Source organism: Erinaceus europaeus, chromosome 3 (assembly GCF_950295315.1).
Source record: "Erinaceus europaeus chromosome 3, mEriEur2.1, whole genome shotgun sequence".
NCBI classification, from domain to species: domain Eukaryota; kingdom Metazoa; phylum Chordata; class Mammalia; order Eulipotyphla; family Erinaceidae; genus Erinaceus; species Erinaceus europaeus.
In genome coordinates, this window is record NC_080164.1 from 19,666,118 (window position 1) to 19,687,882 (window position 21,765).

At 46.0% G+C, this 21,765-nt stretch overlaps 2 protein-coding genes across 7 annotated transcripts in view; one reads left to right on the forward strand and one right to left on the reverse strand.

Moving 5' to 3' along the window:
• The window catches only part of CLIP4 (CAP-Gly domain containing linker protein family member 4), a 112,171-nt gene extending 101,937 nt beyond the window's left edge, over positions 1 to 10,234 (forward strand). For all 6 annotated transcript variants that reach the window (XM_060186813.1, XM_060186811.1, XM_060186814.1 and 3 more), the window contains 2 exons: positions 1,922 to 1,982; positions 7,968 to 10,234. In XM_060186813.1, coding sequence (XP_060042796.1) covers positions 1,922 to 1,982; positions 7,968 to 8,286 — 380 coding nt within the window. In that variant the 3' untranslated portion in view covers positions 8,287 to 10,234. The remainder of the gene's footprint in view (positions 1 to 1,921; positions 1,983 to 7,967) is intronic.
• Positions 10,235 to 17,862: 7,628 nt separating this feature from the next.
• Positions 17,863 to 21,765, reverse strand: part of ALK (ALK receptor tyrosine kinase) — a 739,964-nt gene continuing 736,061 nt past the window's right edge. Inside the window, exon 29 of the mRNA XM_060188423.1 lies at positions 17,863 to 20,740. Coding sequence (XP_060044406.1) covers positions 20,045 to 20,740 — 696 coding nt within the window. The 3' untranslated portion in view covers positions 17,863 to 20,044. The remainder of the gene's footprint in view (positions 20,741 to 21,765) is intronic.

Here is a 21,765-nt window from a genome sequence, read left to right on the forward strand (position 1 = left end):
ACGACCAGGGACTCATGGCTGAGCTGAGAACGCAGTTCAATCTTTATTGACGAGCAGGGATGCGGTTCAACAATCTAATCTCTAATCACAGTTCTGTCCTATATATCTCCTGAGGTGGAAGTGTCAGGAAGAGGAAGTACGCAGGGTAGGGGGTGGGGAGAAGGAAAAAGCCTGTGAACCATTGGGGATTAAACCAATGAAAACAATGATTATGTAAATAGACCACAGCGTCAAGCAATGCAACAGAAGGGGTCTTAGAAGCAGAATTTAGAAGCAGACCAACAGGTGTTTGTCAACTCTACAGTGAAGACACTCATCTGCAGAGTCTCTGAACACATTGTTAGTGACCAGGAGTATTTTGAAAAAAAGTCTTAGGTATTTTTCTGAGCAATGGGCCTCAAAAGTAGACTTCAAGTATTCATCAAATCTTGTTGTAAACTGATGTACTGCCATCCAGGTTTTGTTTTGTAGGGCACAGACAGTATAGATTTAGTACTTTTTCTTGTTTTGTTGTTGTTGTTGTTGTTTTTGTTTTTGCCAGAGCACTGCTTAGCTCTGCCTTATGGTGTGATTGGGGGATTGAACCTGGGACCTCGGAGCCTCAGGCATGGGAGTCTCTTTGCAGAACCATTATGCTGTCTCCCCTACCTGCTTTAGCACAATTCCCAAAGGCCCTTGAATTCTCAGAGTGGTAAATGAGCACTGGCTTCAAGTCACCAGCTGCGCTGGGCCCTGACAAGAGAGCCAGCCTGTACTTGACTTCTCCTCTCTGCCTGTGAAAGTCCTGGCTGTCGTCTTCCTCCTCCTAAGACCGTGCCCTCTACAGGGAACATCTGTTCTCTGCTGTAGCCACCTTCATCATGACCTTGACCGTGACCTGGAGAACTTGCTGCAGCGTTTCCATCAGCACCGGTGTCTCACCTGCACCTTGACGGTGTGGAGACGGCCTCTGCCTCTGCACATCACGAGCCAGCCTCTGCTAATGGCAGCCTTTTCTTCTGCAGCATCCTCCCTTCTCACAGCCTTCATAGAACTGAAGAAAGTTAGGGCTACAAATGTTCTGGCTGGCTTGATACTTTTCCGCTAAAACTTTTTCCGTAGCCTGTTCCATTCACGTGCTTACTCCAGGGACGTTTAGCTTTCTTCGGGAATCTTCTCTCTCTTCACAGCCTAAGTGCTGGTCACAGGAGGCCGAGCATCCTGCCTCTCTCAGCTTTCCACAGGGCTTTCTCACTAAGCTGAATCATTTCCAGCTCTTGACTTCAGGTGGGAGACTTCATTTTTTTTCATTTGAATGCTTAGAAATCATCACGGAGCTTAATTTCACTCTTGCTGAGCCTCAGGGGACAGGGAGGCCTGAACAGCCAGGGAGAGGCATAGAGGCTTGGGAACGGGCCAGTCCCTGGAGCACTCAGAGCGCTAAGTTGTTCTGACTCAGTTGCCTGCCAAGTCCACCTTCTCACACGGGTGCTGTTTGAGCGCTCACCATGCGGGGGCCCTTTTAGTAATAAGCGGATTTGCAATATCGTGAGACTCACCAGATGTGACGCAGAAATTTGGACTGAACGTAGGCTGCTCGCACAGGGCTGAACTCTAGTTCCCCCGCTTTGACAGGGGGAGTGAGCCTCCAGGACTCGGGGCTCAGGGGGAGGGTGGGTTTGCTGGTGGTAGAGGAGGTGCGCAGCCTATGAAAATGGCTCTGGCAAACCTGGTGGGTGTTGGGTGCCGGGTGCCCCCAAGCCTCCCTCCCACACTTGGGGGTGCAGTGCCTGGCAGGCAGGGCAAAGTAAGAGTAGAGGGTGACCAGCAAGCACAGAGGCCGCCCGGCTCGCAGTACATTCAGAGAAGCAGCGAGAAGCCGGCCTCCTGGTGCCCGGGGAGCTGTGGAGCCTCTCTAACCTGAGCGAAATTTCCCTCTTAGGTTTCAGGAGGAGTTTCAGCACCACTTCTGCTTCTTTCAACAGAAGAAATGCTTTTGCCAAGTGAGTATTGAGAAGATCTAGAAATCAAAACAAAACAAAATCCAAAACAAGACACAAAACAGCATTCAAGAGGAACGTGATGGGGGATCTGAAGAAAGAAAAGTAGAATCGTGTATCTTTTACATTGCTGGGTAGAATTTTAGCACTAGGGGAGAGGCGTGATGAGTGCACTGTGAGTTCTCCCTCCCTCCCTGGCGAGCTCTATTAAAACAGCGCCACTGCCACACAAAGGAGTGACTGGCATCTATTTCCAGAGGCTAAGTTCTGTGAATAAAAGTCGGAGTTTACATTTTGTGTTATTTATTGAATGAGGTGAGTTCATTTACAGCTCTGTTTACTAAGTTAGGGACTTGATTTGATATTTTTTGGCAGTTCTGGGAACAGAACAGGCCTTTTGGCATAATTTCAGAGTACTGCTGTTTCAGGGTCACTCGTCCGTACTCTAACTCTTGCAGAACGGTCAGCTCAAAGGAAAAAAAAAAACCTCTTCCTTCTTTCTTACCTTCCTTTCTTTTTTCTCTCTTTCTTTCATGGCCTTTTCTTTTAATCATTTATATTTATCCCCCCCCCCCCATCTCTCCTGAAAATTTCCATTTGTAGAGGTGCAAGCAGATCGCTGAAGCTGATTGGATTAGGTGATTTGTTTTGGTTTTTCCCCTGTTGTTGCTAAAATATATATATTTTTAAATTTCTATATTGGGGAATTAATGGTTTACATTTGACAGTAAATACAATAGTTTGTACATGCATAACATTCCCCAGTTTTTCATATAACAATACAACTCCTACTATGTCCTCTGTCATCCTTTTTGGACCTGTATTCTCCGCACCCACCCACCCACCCACCCCAGAGTCTTTTACTTTGGTGCAATATGCCAATTCCAGTTCAGGTTCTACTTGTGTTTTCTTTTCTGATCTTGTTTTTCAACTTCTGCCTGAGAGTGAGTTCATCCCCTATTCCTCCTTCTGTTTCTGACTGATTTCACTTAATGTGAACAATTCTTTTAATTACTTTGTGAATAGTGCCTGGAGGAGAAAGTGCTGAGCAGGGATGTGTACATTCTCTCTCTCTCACTTACTATTTTAAAAATATTTTGTTTTTATTTATTTTAATGAGAGGCATACAGAGAGAAAGGTAGAAAAAGAAAGGGAGACTGACCAGAGCACTGATCAGCTCTGGTTTGTGGTGGTGCTGGGGATTGCATTTGGTACCTCAGTGCCTCAGGCAGGAAAGGCTTTTGCGAACCACTATGCTGTCTCCCCAGCTCTGCACTTAAAAAATTTTATTTGTTTTTTTAAAATTTATTATTTATTCCCTTTTGTTGCCCTTATTGTTTCATTGTTGTAGTTTTGATTGATGTTGTTGTTGTATATGACAGAGAGAAATGGAGAGAGGAGGGGAAGACAGAGAGGGGGAGAGAAAGATAGACACCTAAAGACCTGCTTCGCCACCTGTGAAGCACTCCCTGCAGGTGGGGAGCCGGGGGCTCAGACCGGAATCCTTAGGCCGGTCCTTGCACTTTGTGCCACGTGTGCTTAACCCACTGCACTACTGCCTGACTCCCTATTTATTTGTTTTTATGTGATATAAAGGCCACACTGGCTCATGGCAGTGCTGGGTTGAACCTGGGACCCGTAGGTCCTCAGGCGTGCAAGTCTGGTGCTTAAAATACGGAGCTAGGAACATTCATTTATTTATCTGCTTATCACCCCAGGGTTATCACTGGGGCTCAATGCCAGCACCATGAATCCACCACTTCTGGCAGCCAGTTTTTCCTTTCCTTTCCTTTCCTTTCCTTTCCTTTCCTTTCCTTTCCTTTCCTTTCCTTTCCTTCCCTTCCCTTCCCTTCCCTTCCCTTCCCTTCCCTTTTCTTTCTTTCTTTCTTTCTTTCTTTCTTTCTTTCTTTCTTTCTTTCTTTCTTTCCTCCTCCTCTTTCTTCTTGCCTCCAGGGTTACTGCCAAGGCTCAGTGACTGCACTACGAATCCACTGCTCCTGGTGGCCATTTATTCCATCTTATTGGATAGGACAGAGAGAAATTGAGAGAGGAGGGGGACATAGAGAGGGAAGGAGAGAGAAAGATAGACACCTGCAGACCTGCTTCATCGCTTGTGAAGTGTCTTCCCCTCCCCACAGGTGGGGAGCTGGGGGCTTGAACCTGGATCCTTGTGAGGAAGGTCTTTCCTCTTTGTACTATGTGTGCTTAATTGGGCATGCCACTGCCAGGCCCCCCACAGGGCCACTTTCTTGAACATGAACATGGAAGTAAGTGATATTTCTAGAAGAAGCATGAAACCAGAGTCAGAGGTGATGGCATTTTCTGGGGAAGAGCCACAAGGATCTGGGGGCCTCTGCCAAGTGAGAGAGAGAGAGAGAGAAGCCAGAGAAGAGACCAGCATTCCACCCAGCCACCCCTGCGAGGGGACAGGGCTTGTCTTTCTAGACTGTCTATAGAGATGGTCATGATAAATGCATTTTGTTCAGAGAGGGGAAAAGGCAGAAAGGGGAATGGAAGCAGTTCTGTGAGATTCAGATAGTGAGTTTGATAGATTTACAGTAGTGTACGGTCTGGGGTGTGCATAGAGCTTCACACCTGTATAAGGTACAGCACACCCAGGCTGGTGGGGCTAGGCTCCAACATGGATAGCTCGTCGAGGGGAGGGGGAGACAGAGAAAGAAAGAGAGACCCACAGCCCTGCTTCACTGCTTGTGAAGATTCCCCCTGCAGGTGGGGACCAGCAGCTTGAACATCAGTCCTTGCACATTATAATGTATTCACTCAACCAGGAGTGCACCAGGCTTACCTTTTCTGTATTTAGCATTTTATACACATCTCTTGCCAAGAAAGGGGGAATTTAAAGAAAATGAGTGTCCCCCAGCCCCCAAAAATCCTTTGGAGGAGTGATTTGGGGAGAACTGACACAGCTCTGCCTTTATCCAAGGAGCAAAATTCTTGTTTTCTTTTGTATGCTCAGTAAAGATCCACTCCCATCCCCCAATATTTATTTATTTGACATCAGTTGGCAGTGTAAGATTTCAGGATGATAGTGACTCAAATCCCTGTCCATACCACCAAAATTTCTATGCCATCATTCCAAACGGAAGCCTCCACATCTTTCCCTGCTCTGAGATGGACCTTTCCTCACAGGTGTCCTGTGTTCCTGCTGATTCTCTCATTGTATCTGTGCAGATGAAACACTGAATATTTACTCTTCCCATTTCCTTTTCTTTTCTCTTCTCTTCTTCTCTTTTCTTTTCTTTCCTTTTATTTCTATCTCTCTCCCTTTCTCCTTTCTTTCTTTCTTTCTTTCTTTCTTTCTTTCTTTCTTTCCTTCCTTCCTTCCTTCCTTCCTTTATTTATTTGTTTATTCATTCCCTTTTGTTGCCCTTGTTGTTTTTATTGTTGTAGGTATTATTGTTGTTGTTGGATAGGACAGAGAGAAATGGAGAGAGGAGGGGAAGACAGAGAGCGGGAGAGAAAGAGAGACACCTGCAGACCTGCTTCACCGCCTGTGAAGCGACTCCCCTGCAGGTGGGAAGCTGGGGGCTCGAACTGGGATCCTTACGCCGATCCTTGTGCTTTGTGCCATGTGCGCTTAACTCGCTGAGCTACCACCCGACTCCCCCTCCCTCCCTTCCTTCCTTCCTTCCTTCCTTCCTTCCTTCCTTCCTTCCTTCCTTTCTTTTTGATGGAGACAGAGATTGAGTGTGACAGTGAGGGGGTGTAGGAGAGAAGGAAAGAGAGAGACAGCTGTAGCACGATTCATGGATCCCCCTCTGCAGGTGGAGACCAGGGACTTGAACCCAGGTTGTTGCACGTGGTGATGTGTGTGATTTCCTGGGTCCACTGCTGCTCAGCACCCCCCACCCCAGTTGTATTTCCTAATTGAAAATCTCTATTAGAAAATGTGGCTGCTGTAAGCTTTCCTGCTCCCAGAATTGGGGTACTTTCTTATCTCCAAGAGTGGATATGAGAGAGAAGCATTGAGTGAGGCTGTGCGATAGAGTGACAACAGTGACACAAGAGCCAGCGGGACCCAGAGCCTGTTCACAGTCAGCTGCTGTTTGTTTGGGCAGCAGGTTCTGCACTGTCTCCTGGGGTGGTGGTGGGGTGGTCCTGGGGAAGGAGGGGAAGATGCCCTCATGACTGGTTTGTGGACGGAGGTCTGGCAAAGTTTCTACTTCAAGTTTCTGTGTGAGCTTCTTCCTGGTGACACTGGGGGAGGCCTGGGGGTAGTGAAGGCTTGTGATCCGCTCAGGATGGTGATGGGTTCTGGAGCCAGTAAGCTGAGCAGAAGGTGACACTGTGGAGAAAGAAGAGGAATCCTGTGTCAGGTCTCTGAGCTCCTGTGACGCCAGTGGCAGGGCGGGTGGCAAAGCCCGAGCCTGACTTCAGCTCACACAGAGACACACTCACTTTCCGACAGTCTTCCAAAATGGCTCCCGGGGGGAAGAAACAGCCAAGCTCAGCTGGTAGAGCACAGGACCTGCAGGCCTGAAGCTCCTAGCATCTCAGGCATTGAAATGATGCTCTAGCCTTTCTGTCTCTGTCTCTGTGTGTCTCTTCTCTCTCCACTCTAGTTAATGAAGGGAATAAAAACACATCTAAGAAAAGATTTAAAAACTGAATCAGGCTGGCACACTGGCTCACTTGGATCACTCTCTGGCTTTGTGTGTGAGTGCGGCTCCCCTGTACTGGAGGAAGCTTCCATGCTGTGGTTTTTTTTTTGTTTCCCTCCATCTCTCTACATGAAAAAGTCAGCCAGGAGCTCTGAAGCCCAGTGACAACAAAGAAAAAGTAAATCAAAGACCATTTTAATTTTAATTTATCACAACTGAAATACTAAGTCCTTGGCTGGAAAACAGCTCACTCTATAGAGCATAACTCACTCTGTATGAAGCCCTGGGTTCGAGCCCTAGCACCACGTGACATTTCCACGGGTGGTGGAAAGGTACAGAAGTGTCTCTCCTCTCTCTCTCTCTCAGATTAAAAAAAAAAAGGCCTGTGTGAGAGCACCAGTGTGAGGCACCAGTAGCACTAAGTGCTTAGCCCGCCCCTCCCTCTGCCTTTTATTTGTTTATTTTTTTGTTTGGTAGTTGCCACCAGGGTCATTGCTGGGGCTTGGTGCCAGGACTGTGAATCTACCTCTCTCTGCGGCCATTCTTTTTCTTTTGTTCCCTCCTTTGCTTCTTTCCTTCCTTCCTTTCTCTCAAAGGTGTTTTTATTATCTTTATTTATTTATTGTATAGAGACAGCCAGACATTGAGAGGAGGTGTAGATAGGGAGAGAGACCGAGAAACAACTGTAGCCCTGCTTCACCCCTTGTAAAGCTTCCCCCCTGCAGGTGGGGACTGGGGGCTTGAACCAGGGTCCTTGCTCATTGGAACATATAAGTTCAACCAGATGCATTACTGTTGGCAGATAGGGCAGAGAGAGAGTAAGAGGGGAGGCAGAGACAGAGAGGGAGAGAGAGACACCTGCAGAGCTGTTTCACCATGTGTGAAGCTGGGGAGGCTGAGGGGTAGGTGCAAACCTGGGTCTTTGCACATGGTAATGGGTGCACTCAACTGGGTGAACCACCATCTGGCTCCCTCCTTTTTTGCTTGATTTGACAATTTTATCACAACTAAATAGATCTACGTGCGGTTTTCACATTGCTGCTTTATGAAACACACACACACACACACACACACACACACACACACACACACACACACACACGTGTTGCTATAACTGCAAATGAGATCATGGAGCCAGACTAGGATGATGCTAAGAAGACAGCTAAAAGAAAAAGCGTGGTCACAACATATCCAAATACTGCTATTCACAATTTTTGTTGCTGTTGAACTGAGCTGTGATCGTGGCATTTATTATTCATGGTGTGAGCAGGTGGCAACCCAGGCCATGGACACCAACATGGCTGCTTGTGGCCTTGACCCTTGAATCTTGTCCTTCCTTCTTCCCCCTCCCCACCCACCCCAACAGACCCAAGACCGCTCTGCGCCGTAGCTGGAGCAGTGGCCCGGCGGGCGGCCTGGAGGCGCCGGTGAAGCTGCAGGAGGGCTGCCAGGTCCTCCTCACCAGCTCCAACGAGATGGGCACTGTGCGCTACGTGGGCCCCACCGACTTTGCCGCTGGCATCTGGCTGGGCCTGGAGCTGCGCAGCCCCAAGGGCAAGAACGACGGGGCTGTGGGTGACAAGCGCTACTTCACCTGCAAGCCCAACCATGGGGTCCTGGTGCGGGCCAGCAGGGTGACCTACCGGGGCATCAAGGGGTCCAAGCTGGTGGACGAGAGCTGCTGAGTGGACCTTCTGGAGGGTCTGAGGCTCAGAGTCTGTGCCACACAGATCAGGTCAGGAGCCCCGGGACAAACACTAGGCCGTATTTGGCCATCACACCTTGGGGGACACACAGCTGTCCTCAGAAGAGCCATGGCGGCAGTTCAGAGAGAGAGGCCTTTGATAGGCCAGAAGTATGCATGCTGGGAATCTGGTTCTCTTGCCATTGAGATATGCATTTTTCTACCAACCTTTCAAGCTTTAGACCCAAGGACGTTGGAAAACTTAGCAAATAATCGTGCCACCCATAGACCTGCTGATCTTGCCTCTCCCATCGCTTTTGCACACCTGGTTGGGGTTTTCGTGTGTCCTGCTTCCGGAAGCTTCCAGAAGCTTCTGCTTAATGGAGGGCATGTAACCTCTTCCTCTGAAGGGTTTTTGGGAGCTTGATGATTTTCTTCCTGTACTAAGAAGCACAGCAAGAAAATAATCACACTGAGATTGACTGGTCTGGGCTTGGTTTTTTTTCATTTTTGGGCCCAAATCTTTGTGTTTTTGGGAATGCCTCATTTGGAGAGGCGAAAAACTCAGAGCTGCATGGAGCCCTGTGGCTCGAGTTCTTAGCCCTCACAGATCCAGAAATAAGCCTCACACAGCCCTTCAGACACCCAAAGTGCTGCTCCCTAGATGGTTGACAGGAGAGGAGGGACTTGGGCCTCCTGACAGGGGGCTTGTCTGTCTCTCTTTTCTCTGTACCCAGCATGTCAACAACCCGCGCCTGTCTTCCACCCTGGTGACTGTTTCATTTGGATGAACCCCAGGTGCCCAGGGCTAGATTTCTGCACTCAAGTGTCACTCGAATTTTTTTTCTTTTTTGCACATAATTACTTAACTTGTGTATTGGACATATGTGTACAACACTTACCCATGAAGCACTTTTAAGCCATGATGCACTTTCATCTTTGTGGAGAACTTGTCATCATTTCCTCTGGGATAAGAGAAATAGTAAGGAAAAAAAAAAAAACACGTTAAGAGAAGAGAGCAAATGAAGATGCATCAGGAAGAACGTCGTAGTTACCCATCTTCAGTGTTGCGGCTTCTCGAATGTTGGGTTCTGTTTGCCAAGCTGGTTGTGTCCGTTCCCCTGGATGCTGTTTCCTTCACAATCACTGCAGAGTCCAGAGTGTGATAAAGCGACAGGGCTCTATGGTCTGTCTTATTTCCCTTTTCTGAGCACGTTAACAGGATGTGCTTCACAGCAGAGCGGTGGGATGAGGCAGGGTGTTTGTGTTGTGGATATGCTTTGATGTTTCTGTCCTATAAGTGTCCAGATCCATCTTTCATTGTTAATACTTAGACCTTAAACTACCACACCTGTACTGGGACGGTTTGCTTCATCAAGTTCAGTGCTTCCTTCATGATGGGACTTGCTTTGTGCTGAGAAATAATATGCTGAACTATTTTGCAATATACTATTTGAAAATCGAAATTCTGTTGCTTTGCTGCCTTTATTTTTCTTTTAAGTGTGGTATTTCAGATGTTGCTAGAGCTATTTTCCTGAAGTACATTTGCAAAATAAGGCTGCTTTATAACCAAGGACTATTTTTATTGATTGAAGAAAATGACTGTACTGCAATTCAGAGGTAAACCTATTTTATTACTTAGTTTATTTCTTAAAAAATAAAAAAATAACTCTATTTATGCCTCAACAGGAAATCCGTGACCACAGAATTTTGTCATCTATGACCCTTCTTTTTAAAATGTAAAACACTCTGAAGCAGGAATGTCAATGCTGGATCTACTTTGAGATCCAACTCTATTCCCACCTGGTTCAGATAGTTAGATGCAGATAAGTGTATACTCACACAGGCTTACAGACCAGGTGTCTCCATTTCTGTTCTGCTTATGAACTGTCATTCAGCATTCATTTCTTGACCGTTAATAAAAAGGGAAGTTGCTTTTGGTTTTGGAATGTGGTATCGTCTCATTCTCCTCACTTATCCTTCACAGTTTCTGCTTAATTTATTATTTTTTCCCATTGGGTGTTATCACTAGGGCTTGGAGTGTATACAATGAGTCCACAGCTCCTGGTGTCCATTTCTTTCTCTTTTTATTTAATAGGACAGAGAAAAATTGAGAGGGGGTGGAGACAGAGAGAGAGGGAGAGAAAGACAGACCTGCAGCACTGCTTCACTGCCTGTGAAGTTTCCCCCACTGCACGTGGGGACCCAGGGCTTGAACCTGAGTCCTTGCACATGATAACATACACCCTTAACCAGGTGTGCCACCACCCGGCCCCTGCATATGCTTTTTTTTTTTCAAACTTTTTTTATAGTAATGACTTGGATTTGTCTTATATTTATGAAAAGTCTTAAAAGGCATTATGCATTTTGGTCAATAACTAAATGTTTAGTTACCCTCATGTTGTTTTGATGGACAGAGCATCATTTCAACAAAGGAGATGTCTCTGTAGTTTTCTAAAATAATTGGATTTTTTTTCATACAGCGGGGTTTCATTTTCTTTAAATTTAAGATAGACACTTAAAAAGTCTCCTTAAAAAGATATCCCCCTCCCCAGAATAGAGAGATAGCTCAGCAGGTAGGGTGTGCACCTTGCCATGCACAGTGTGGCTCAGGTTTGAGCCCTGGTACCATATGGGAGTCCTGTAGCACCAGGGGAGACTCCAGTGCTACACTATGCCCCCCTCTTTTAAAATATATATTTTACTTATACATTTATTTATTTATTATAACTTATTGGATAGAGACAGAAATTGAGAGGGGAGGAGGAGCTAGAGAGGGAGAGATACAGACCTGCTTCACCACTTGTGAAGCTTTCCCCTGCAGGTGGGGAGCTGGGGGTTGAACTCAGGTCCTTGTGCATCGTAACACATGCTCAACCAGGTGTGCCACCACCCGTGAATGAAAAAGTCAACAATAAGTGGAAGTGTGTATGCACAATGCCCCAACTCCATACACACAAGTGTTAATATCAACAAGAGAAAACCAGAGTGTCATTCTGACAGATGCAGTGCTGGGGTTCAATCTCGGGACTTTAGGCTGGCAAGCCCTAAAGCCAAGTCCTGTGCCACCCTCCTGGCTGCAAGCACACTGTGAACTTAGGTTAAAAGCAAACAGATGGGGGCCGGGCGGTAGTGCAGTGGGTTAAGTGCACATGGTACAAAGCACAAGGACCAGCATAAGGATCCTAGTTCGAGCCCCAATTCCCCACCTGTAGGGGGGGTGTCGCTTCACACCTCGTGAAGCAGGTCTGCAGGTGTCTATTTCTCCTCATCTCTGTCTTCCCCTCCTCTCTCCATCTTTCTCTGTCATATCCAACAATGATAGCAATAACAACAATAATAATAAAAACAACAATGATAAATAACAAGGGCAACAAAAGGGAAAAAATAGACTCCAGGAGCAGTAGATTCATGGTGCAAGCACCGAGCCCCAGCAAGAACCCTGGAGGCAAAAAAAAAAAAAATAGACAAATCAGAGAGAAGTACCTACATTTTAGTAAAAGCCCTTGTTTTTATGTTTTGGAGTGACCTGACGGGAGCATTTTTAAGGACAAGACCACATTCAGCCTGCACTGGGCTCCACGTCATGCATGAGCCTTGCAGCCTCCCCTAGCCGTCTGCCCCTCCTGTCCTGGGTGATCTCAGGCTGAAATTCACCTCCTTGGTCTTGGGGAACATTTGCTCACTGTTCCTCTCTTCCCTCACGAGACTGAGGAGCAGATGGCTACTGTGGTTTCCCTTGCCTTCTCCTTCACACCTGCAGCCATGTTTGGGGAGCAGTAGCTGCTCAATAAACGTTTGCCCAACGAGCCATGAAGGCTGCTGACCATTGACATTGGATCCCTCAACTTGCCAGCTTTGGGCAGGTGGTCAGCAAACTTGGCCACGGGATGGCTCACTGTTGCCAGAGAACCATGGGACGGGTACAAGAAAGGTGTAAGTCATGGAATCGCTCCAGATTGGTGACAGGGAGGAGGCAGAGAGATGCTGGGGATCAGGGGCTGCTGGGGTTGGGGGAGAGACATGACTGGGTCACCTGAGGTGACTGCCTGTTTCCTGGGGGGCAGTGGCTTTGCCTGCTTCTTTGGGTGTGGTGATGTCATGTGTGTGGTCTAGGAGAGAGTGAGGAACTGGCTCCCACCCAAGCTGCACAGCGTTTGGCTCTAGCACTCAGCACTTTTACTTCAGAGATTTATTTTGAACCTGTCCATTTAGACTATGTGACAATATTACTGAAGGCACATCCACCCCTGGCGAGACCTAATGTGCTCAGAACCAAATTGTAACTGTTAACTGGATGTTAGGCAGAGGATCGACTCAGACACAAAGATGTGTATCACCACATTGCAACCCAGTATCTAGTCATTCTCCTTTCTTTCTCTCTTCTTTCTTTCTTTCTTTCCCTCCCTCCCTTTCTTTATCTTTTTTCCTTCCTTCTTTCCTTCCTTCCTTCCTTCCTTCCTCTATCTCTCTCTTTCTCTCCCTCCTTACCCCCTCTTCCTTCCTCTATTCCTTCCTCTTTCTTTCTTTTTCACTCTCTTTCTCTCTCTCTCTCTCTCTCTCTCTCTCTCTTTCTTTCTTTCTTCCTTTCTCCCACTCCTGGAGGAGCCTGTCTTGGGGTGGAACAAGCAAAGGTTTGATCACAAGTGGAAAGTGATGGCTTTTCATGGGCAGAAGAATTTATCCTCCCAGGATTTTTGTGAATGCTTTCTTTTCACATGGGACGGAAGGGAAGTAGATGCAGAGGAAGTAGAGTAGGTGGGCACCTGCTACAACAATATTTGCTTTCATTGTGTTGTTCAGTGTACAGCCCCTACTCCCAAGGAGAAAGGCAGCCAGGGATGAGAGACCCTCTTCCCCATCTTAACTTTGTAGAACATCTTGTCATGAACATTTCCACCTTCAGGCCAGTGGGTCTCCCATTCGTGGTGTGGTCCAGGTAGGGAAGGGGGCAGTCGCCTCTGATGATGTGGATGAGGACAGCTCGGGTGTTGAAATGGAGGCGGTCGGCTTAGAGATAAATCTGTTTGCAATGGTCCCTACCTCCAAAATCCTAAACGAAGCGGACACACATTTGCTGCTTCTGAGGCAGCTGAGCTGTTTCCACACAGGATACTCTGCTGATGGCTCTGGAGCAAGTTGGTCTCTGGATGGGGTCTTTAATCAGTGTGGTTTCAACTACACAAATGAAATTTTTAAAAAGTCTTAGAACTCTGCACTGGATTTGCACTGTACGGAGCTCCAGACTGGAGGAGTTTCAAGCATTGCCTGGTGAAAACAACACCAAGGTGTGTTGACAAGGTTCTGGAGGTGAAGTTCTCTCCACTCCAGCTCACTGGGGCTCGTTCTGGCTTTATTCCAAGTAGACTTCTTGAAGATTGAACTAATCATTGTTCGCATAGCAAATCAAATTAGACTGACCTGAGAGGGAATCATGTTAAAATTATATGCACTGCTTCAAGCCAGTCTTTTTCTTCTCTAATTTGACAGCAGTGATTCAGCTTAACTCCCATCCACTAAGGTGGTGATACTGGCTCTCCCTGACACTTCTTGTTATGAAGGAGAACAGGAGTTAACAGATCAATCTCTTTGGGAAAAAAATCCTAAAATGGAATTTTAAGTGAATTTTAACAGTCATAGAGAGGCCCTGTAATTGGTGGCAAGGGAAAATGTTGACTTTTTTTCATTATACACAATACGGTAGGGAAGACTAAAATAAACACCAATCCAGTCTCCTCTATTGAACATGACCACAGAAATAAACTTCTTGTGAGAGTTCCAATAGATTCTATCAGTTAAGACCACTGTGATTTTCCCAAAGAACCCCTTCTCTTCCTTGAAGGGACTAGAACTCAGGGATTTGAGATTCCTTGACCCCTCTCTTCACACTCTCTGGTTTGAGACAGGAAAAGTCAGTGTAATGTTCAGTTTTGGTTTCTTTGCTTTCATAAAAAAACACCAGCTGCTTACTGACACAAACACAAGGGAAAATAACTGAAAATAACTTCTATTAATATTCTTTCTTCTTTGGAGAACTGTGAAATACTCTTCAAAGATTACTATGAAATCATGCACAAACACTCAGACTGTCTACTTACTCCACCCATCCACCCCCAGCTTGCCTGCAACCTTTTTACAACTTTCTCTTTTGATGGACCGTTTTCTCTTTTTTTTAGCCCCCCGCCTCATTTCTAGGTCCATGATTAAGCTGTATTAGTCACAGGAGTTACCATGTAATGGTAGTGGGCATCTCTATAAACCTGAAAAGAGAAACTTTTAAAAATAAATTAAAATTTTTTTTATTTGTTATTGGATAGAGACAGAGAAATTGAGAGGGGAGAGGGAGCTAAAGAGGGAGAGAGACAGGCACCTGCAGCCCTGCTTCACCACTTGTGAAGATCTCCCCCTGCAGGTAGAGATGAGGGGCTAGTACCCTCATTCTTGTAACTATAAAGTGTGCGCTTAACCAGGTGTGCCACTGCCTGGCCCCTGAGAGACAATGTCTCCAAGCCTGTGGTCACTGGGAGAGGGGAGTCTGTCATCTGAGAAGGCCTCCTCTTGGTGGCACTATGTCACAGACTTAGGGATGTTACAGGCACTGCTAAACCCCAGCACTTGTCTCTTCCCCTCCCCTCTCAATTTCTCTCTGTCCTATCCAATTAAAATGAAAGAAAAAAAAAGGCTTACAGGAGCAGTGGAGTCCTAGCAATAACGCTGGAGGCCAAAAACAAAACAAAACAAAACGAAACCAGATTGACTATCGCATACATTCAGTGTGTGTTGGGGTGGCGAGTAGTGACTTTCCTCTCTTCCATTTTGGGTAAACAGAAGCCAACTAGGACCTTTCACATACAGATGGTGCCCCACAGGCCAGTGTCAGACCAGCTGCAAGTCTGTCTGCAGGCCATCAACACCCGTTCTGTAGGTCTCTGCTTGACATGCCAACAAACTTGACACAGCATCAATCCGCTACTGCCTCCACCTCCTCGAATACAATTAACTCACAATCATTCATTCCCCACCACTCAAATGCTCCTTGGGTAGATGAGCTTCAGCTGGTCTTCACTGAAAGACGGTCTCTCACTAAGTCTTAGCCCACTAGTGTAGTGGCATTTACACTTTAAGCAGTTATTTGCTGATAGAGTTGACTGTCAGGTGGCTGAAATCCACCACATGACTATATTTTTGGGGTGCTTTCACAGTCTTTAATCAGTGGAGAAACAGCAAACAGACTGAGTAGGAGTTGAGAACTCAGTGTTAGACTGCAACTATCTACCTACCTGATCAAGCAAATTACTTACACTTGCACTTATCTAAAATAAGTGACTGGACCTTGGAAGCTTTATCCTGCTCTGGAGTCTGTGCACCTGCAGGACTTCACCTTCGTGTACATTCCAACGCCAGGCCCACAGTCAGCAGGATATGTCTGGGATGAGTGTGCTTCTCCTGGGCCCGGACTATTCATGCATTCAGAGCCCAAGCCAATTAATTCGATGCATAATATCATTGAGTCAAATCACATGTACTATTTATTTTTGTAGGTGTGTTGGGGAATGAACCCAGGCCCTTGTGTGTGCATAATACATGCTGAGAAACTCCTCAGGTGATCATTTTCATACTTGTTTTTTAGAGAGAAGAGGGCGAGAGTCAGAGAGAAAATAAGAGAGAGACACCAAAGCACTGCTCCAACATCTGCAGAACTCCCTTTGGTGTTGTCTTTGATGTTCCTGTGTGGTGCCAGGGCTCACACATGGTAAGGTACATGTTCTACAGCATGAACCATCTCCTGGCCCCTATATTTCATCTTTTAAGTAGAGCAGAAAGGAGCTTCATACCAGGTATGTTTACTCTTTCCACTCAAACATCTCTTAAATACACTGTAGAATCATCACTATAGCAAAATTAGACTAATCAGGGATGCACTCCTGAAATGAGCAGAGCTGTCAGGAGTTGGATAATCCCATCCACACCATGACCTTCTGCCCTCACTGTCACAGACTTATCTGTGTTTTGCTACATTTGCTAGGAGTGCAGCCTGAATGGCAAAGTAAAATGGTGAAGACACACATTTCAAAGATTAGTTGTGAGCACACTAGTACCTTAAGACAGCTCCGATGCATCTTCTGCCCGTTGTCAGTCTGTGTCTCCTGGTATCTTGTCCCCAGAGTGAGGCATCCCTCCTCAGATGCTCGGACCGGGATCCTTGCGTGGGACCTATCACTTCATACTGTGTGCTTAACCTGGTGTGCCACTGCCTGGCCCCCGATAGTCTGTTCTTAAGCCAAGCCTCTCAAGTAAAGCTTGTACTTGGCTAGTTCATGTAAATCTAGAACTGAAAAACAGCTTTGTACTTGGCTAGTGCGTTACAAATTACATACACCCCGGGATACTAAATAGAAACAGAATCTGCAGTCTTACTATTTGCCCTTGGTGATTATTTTATTTCAGGCATCATATGGAGAATCACAGGGAAGTTAAGTTTTATTTTGAATCTTCACACAGCAACACAAGAACTATCTCCTACCACAAAATTAGTGGAGTCAAAGTGTATGTTTTGAGGGATGATTTAAAAAGGCACTAGTTCCCACTTAATTGAATAAACACTAAACACATCATACAGCTTTATGATTCTTGTCACAGGAAGTCTGTTATTCAGGGTAGTCAGAATTCATGTCTTATTTTAAGTCTGCAAAGCTCAGATGAATTTTAATCCTGCTACTCTTCAAGAAAATACATTAAAAGATCTGAATTACTTAGAATTTCTTAGTGGTGTTTTCTGTGTTTTTGGATATAAAGGCCCCAAATTTTATGAGCTAGAAGTAATGTGAAGCTTAGCCTCTACCATGTTCTATATGGAGATGCCAGACTTTAAAAGAAATCATATAAGTTGGTTAAATATTTTTCTTCCTGTAATGCTTTATTATTTTTGACACTTATTTCCCAGTGGGATAGAGACTTTACATTCTTCTTTGGAGCTGGAAAGGATTTGGTTCTGGTAGTGTTCTTACCCCTGTCATTATACATCTGACAGATGAAGTCAAATATGGCACAGAAGGGAGGGCATGCATAGACAGACACACCCCACCTCTCGAGATCCTCACCGCACCCAGCCCTCAACCACTGGGAAACTCAAGAGGCTTGAGGGGAACTCCAGAGCTTTCTCATAATTTTTACCTTTTCCTGAGGGAAGGACAGTGACAAGGGGGAGATCTTAACTCTACACAGATCGTAGTTTTGTTTTAATTAAAAGTTTATTCCTGCTAATTTGATTTGCTATAATTATGAGGGGCCACATGTTAACTGGCCATTCTTAAATAATTGTCAATTTTCCAGTGAAATGATTGAGAGATTTTGCTGAACTTTCTGGACATGCTGATGATTTAGTTAACACAACCCTAGCAAACTATCACTGTGCTAGTTCATGTCAGGGTGGAACTTTCTATCAGAATTCATGCTAGTGTCCACAGCATCTGCATGGGCTCCTGTGACCAAAAAGCTGGTGTGACATCAAGTGGACAGTAGTCCTGACTAGCAGTATGCTGATATGATGGGTTTACAGTGAGTTCAATGAGACATCTTGAGGTCACCATCTCTCAGGGTGAAGTTGTTTATTGACTTATCTGTGGATACAGGCTTTTAAGACTTGACTACCATTTACATGAGAAGTGATACCAATAAAGACAACTAGAGAAAATGAACCAATCTTAGCAGTAGTAAGGCACAACCTGAAAATGTAATGGGCTTGCAGTTTTTCAGAAGACAAAGAGACGAGGCTGTCCCCCACTGATAACAATACAGTTGATTGTTGAACCACGTAGCATGCTCCCTGTTTAAGTGGTCACTAGTGTTACATATAGAAAGTGAAAATTATTCTCAATCTCTGACAGCTCCTGTGGTTATCCTTCAGAAGAGTGTTTCTCAAAGTGTGATGCTTGGGCTCCTCTAGACGTGCGGCACGTGTGTCGCATTCATGTTTACATAGTTACATAATATTCATCTTTGTGCCTGGGATGAGCCAAAACTTTACTGATGAGTTTATTTAGCAATGAGTTAGGTCACTGATATTTTATCTTCATGTATGTTTGATGAAAATATATCTGGCAGTTAAGAGGATAAGGAAAAGTGGAGTACAGAATATTGGCATTACTACAGATACACAGAACTACCAAGTGGAGCGAGGCAGGTGCCTCAGGAGAAATGAACACTTGTCTAATACTGGCTTAGAACAGGATGGCTTTCCCACATCCATCATGATGCTTTTTGTGTAGGTAAAATTGAGGTGCTTACATATGTTTATATATACACAGTCCTCTTGCTTGGGAATGTCTAGTGCTAGCAAGAATATAAAAAATGCTGTCCTCTCAAAGTGATGCTTTGGCACAACCAGTGTCAGAAAAGAAACAGGGCATGAAAATGGAGGGGAAGCAGAAAGAGAATGAAGTGACACCTACTACTAATGTAAGCAGTGACTGCATATGTGTGCATGCATATTTTAACAGGTTCCCAACTGCCTTCCTGGAAAGAACTTCATCTGTGAAAACCAGGGTCAGAACTACCACGGCAACATGTCAGTTTCACCTTCAGCCAGCACGTCTCTTAAGTTCCTTTGTGCATAGCCACTCAGGAAAATCCCCCTTTCAGTCCACATCTGATAGCTGTACAGGTTATGCTGTTTGTATGCTTCGGCAAACTTGTGTTCCTGTGTGAGCTGGGATCACATGTCCCAGAGAGAGGAAACTCCGATGGCACTGGAACAAGGATAGCACATTGGTACCTCTCAGGGATACTGGAGGACCCATTACCCCCTGGCTCGCTCATCCTGATGAACAGAACCTTCTTCACTGTGGTAGTTTTCATGATAGAAATTGTTAGAAGATTCTCATCTAGGGCAGACTGACCCACCCGTGTACGATGTTTCTACATAATCACTACTGCTTAAAATCTTTGTTTTTAATGACCAGAGTTCATTTAATCAGTGAAAAGTTCGTAAATAAGTGATAATCCAAACTTCAGTGTTTTCGATCCAGTAGGAAACCTCATACTTTCTTGCTCACTTTTAGCAGGAGGGTTTTCTTAAGGCATGAGGTATATTACAGAATGTTTGAATCTCTGGATCTAACAGGTATTTTAGCATACTCAGAACACTGTAAAAGTCTGTCTCCTTTAGACAAGCAACACACAGTTTCTCTACACTACCATAATACTCCACCATATTTTTACAATCGTGGTGACTGGGAAAATCAAAAGCATCTCAGTCACATTTCAGTTAGTTGTCTCTGCCTTTTCTTTTCCAGCTGAAGAATGGCTTTCCCCTCCCTCTCCTGCTGGCTCATACAAATAACTCCTTCATATTTACTCTCTTCCCCCTTAAGTGGCCGAGGCCTACATCACAAGGTAAGAAGATGGCTAAGATTCCCATGACGAAACGCATAAGGGGCTGACTGCCCTGGAGCAGGACACACACAACTGAACGAGGCCTGAGGGTGTGTGCACCAACCACACCCCAGACCCTTACAACCACCTCTGGGCCCCGCATTTACCCCTCCTCTGTGAGGACGTTCTCTTCTTTGAAAGACCAGAGAACCCATGCTCAGAATCTCTCAAAATGGCATTGTGAAAGCACAGCTTTGGATGTGGCACTTCCAAACGAGTTGGCACGCAATGAAGAGTGACGTGAGGTCTCTGGTTTTGCGGAGGGGCAGAGACCTGCCCTCCTCCGCCGGGTTGGGGCTCCCCAGAAGGAGCAGGGAGGCCCCAGCTCAGGGCCCCGGCTGGAGTTTCAGCATGGCATCCTCATAGGGGCCACTTCCGGGGCCACTTCCGGGAACCATGGCGGTCTCCAGGGGCAGGCCTTGCTGCTGGTAGCCGTAGTTGACGGTGCCACACGGGAAATGGCGCAGCCTGAAGAGAGGAACTTCCTTCATGTTGGCCGTCAGCGAGGATGGTTCTAAAAGCAGAGAGGCGCCGGTCAGCCTCCCGGTCGCCACGCTGGGGGGAACAGGATCGTTCCCTTCACGACCCGAGCTGCCTCGCTCAAGTTGCTCCTTCTTGACGGGAGGATTGTTCTTTTTGGCAGGTTTCTCTGTAAACCAGGAGCCATAGGTTGGGTTCCATAGGCTGGTGGGTTTGTTTCTGGACCCCTGGGCTTTGTGCAGCTCTGAGGGCGGGTTGGACTGAGAGAAAGCCATGTTCACGTGTCCGCCATCCACAGCTGGCCCTCTGGGGACCCGCACAGAGCTCCCGGCCGCGGGCTTCTTCGGGGCTTTGCCGGAGGATGTGGCCTGCAGAGGGGCCTGGGCGGCAGAGCCCTGTACTTCTCCCTGCTTCCCCTGGGGAGGAGCCACGAGGAGGGGGGTTATCCCCTCAGGGTCCTTGGGCCTCATGGGCACCTTCTCTTCTTCCTCCACCAGAGGGCCATACTCTATTGGCAAAGCAGTGTTGATAACATCGGGGTCCTACAGGTGGGAGAAATCAACTGATTAAAATTCTGAACCAGAGGCCATACATGCTGCATCTGGAAAGATACCCAAGTCAGGATGTCATACAATCTTACTTGTCAAATGAGGAAATACCTGCTTACTGAGGATAACAAATGAATGGGAAAATGGCCATTTCCTGGAGGGCTTAGGGGATAAAGGTTCTAATAGAAGCTGCTGAAGCAGTTGCCTGGGGCAGGGGTTTGGGGGTCCCCACAGACCTTAGCAGTCTTTGGATGAACCTTATCAGCCAATGGAGGTCATATATACTCCAGTCTATTCCCAATAAAATTCTTCTAACTAAAAAGGAAAGTCTAGGGTGATGTGTGCCCGTGGGAGATGCTCTGATGATTTTGAGTGCTATGTGTTGCTGCTTGTTCTTTTTCTAGCTACTTCTCATTCTTATAATTTTTGGAAGGGTCCCACTTGAGTCTGTCTATTTATCTACTGCATCATCATGTAGACACCGTAGTGATTCTGCTATTTGAGTCTGAACTGTTATGAGGAAAAACAAAACAGAGTCAATTCTCCTTTTTTTTTTTTTTTTTCAATCAGGGTTCTTGCTGGGGCTTGGTGCTAGCACTACGAATCCACTACTCCTGAAGGCCAGTTTTTCCATTGTTTTTAGTGGATAGGACAGAGAGAAATTGAGAAGGGAGGGGAGATAGAGAGCGAGAAAGAGACACCTGAAGACCTGATTCACAGCTTATGAAGCAACCCCCCTGCAGGTGGGGAACCGGGGGCTCAAACTCAGATCCTTGCATGGGTCCTTGCTCTTTGTACTATGTGCACTTAACCCAGTGCACCACTGCTTGGCCCCCCTTTTTTGTTTTTACAGCTATAGTTGTGAATGAGTAAAGTAGAAGTGCTAGGAATTTTAGGAAATTTTGTGGAACAAAACATACGTAGGGAAATGAAATTCATTACTATTTGATACAAATTGGGAACACCATTACTAGAGCTTATTGGTCCTTTAATCATAGATAGAGTTTAAAAATAGCATT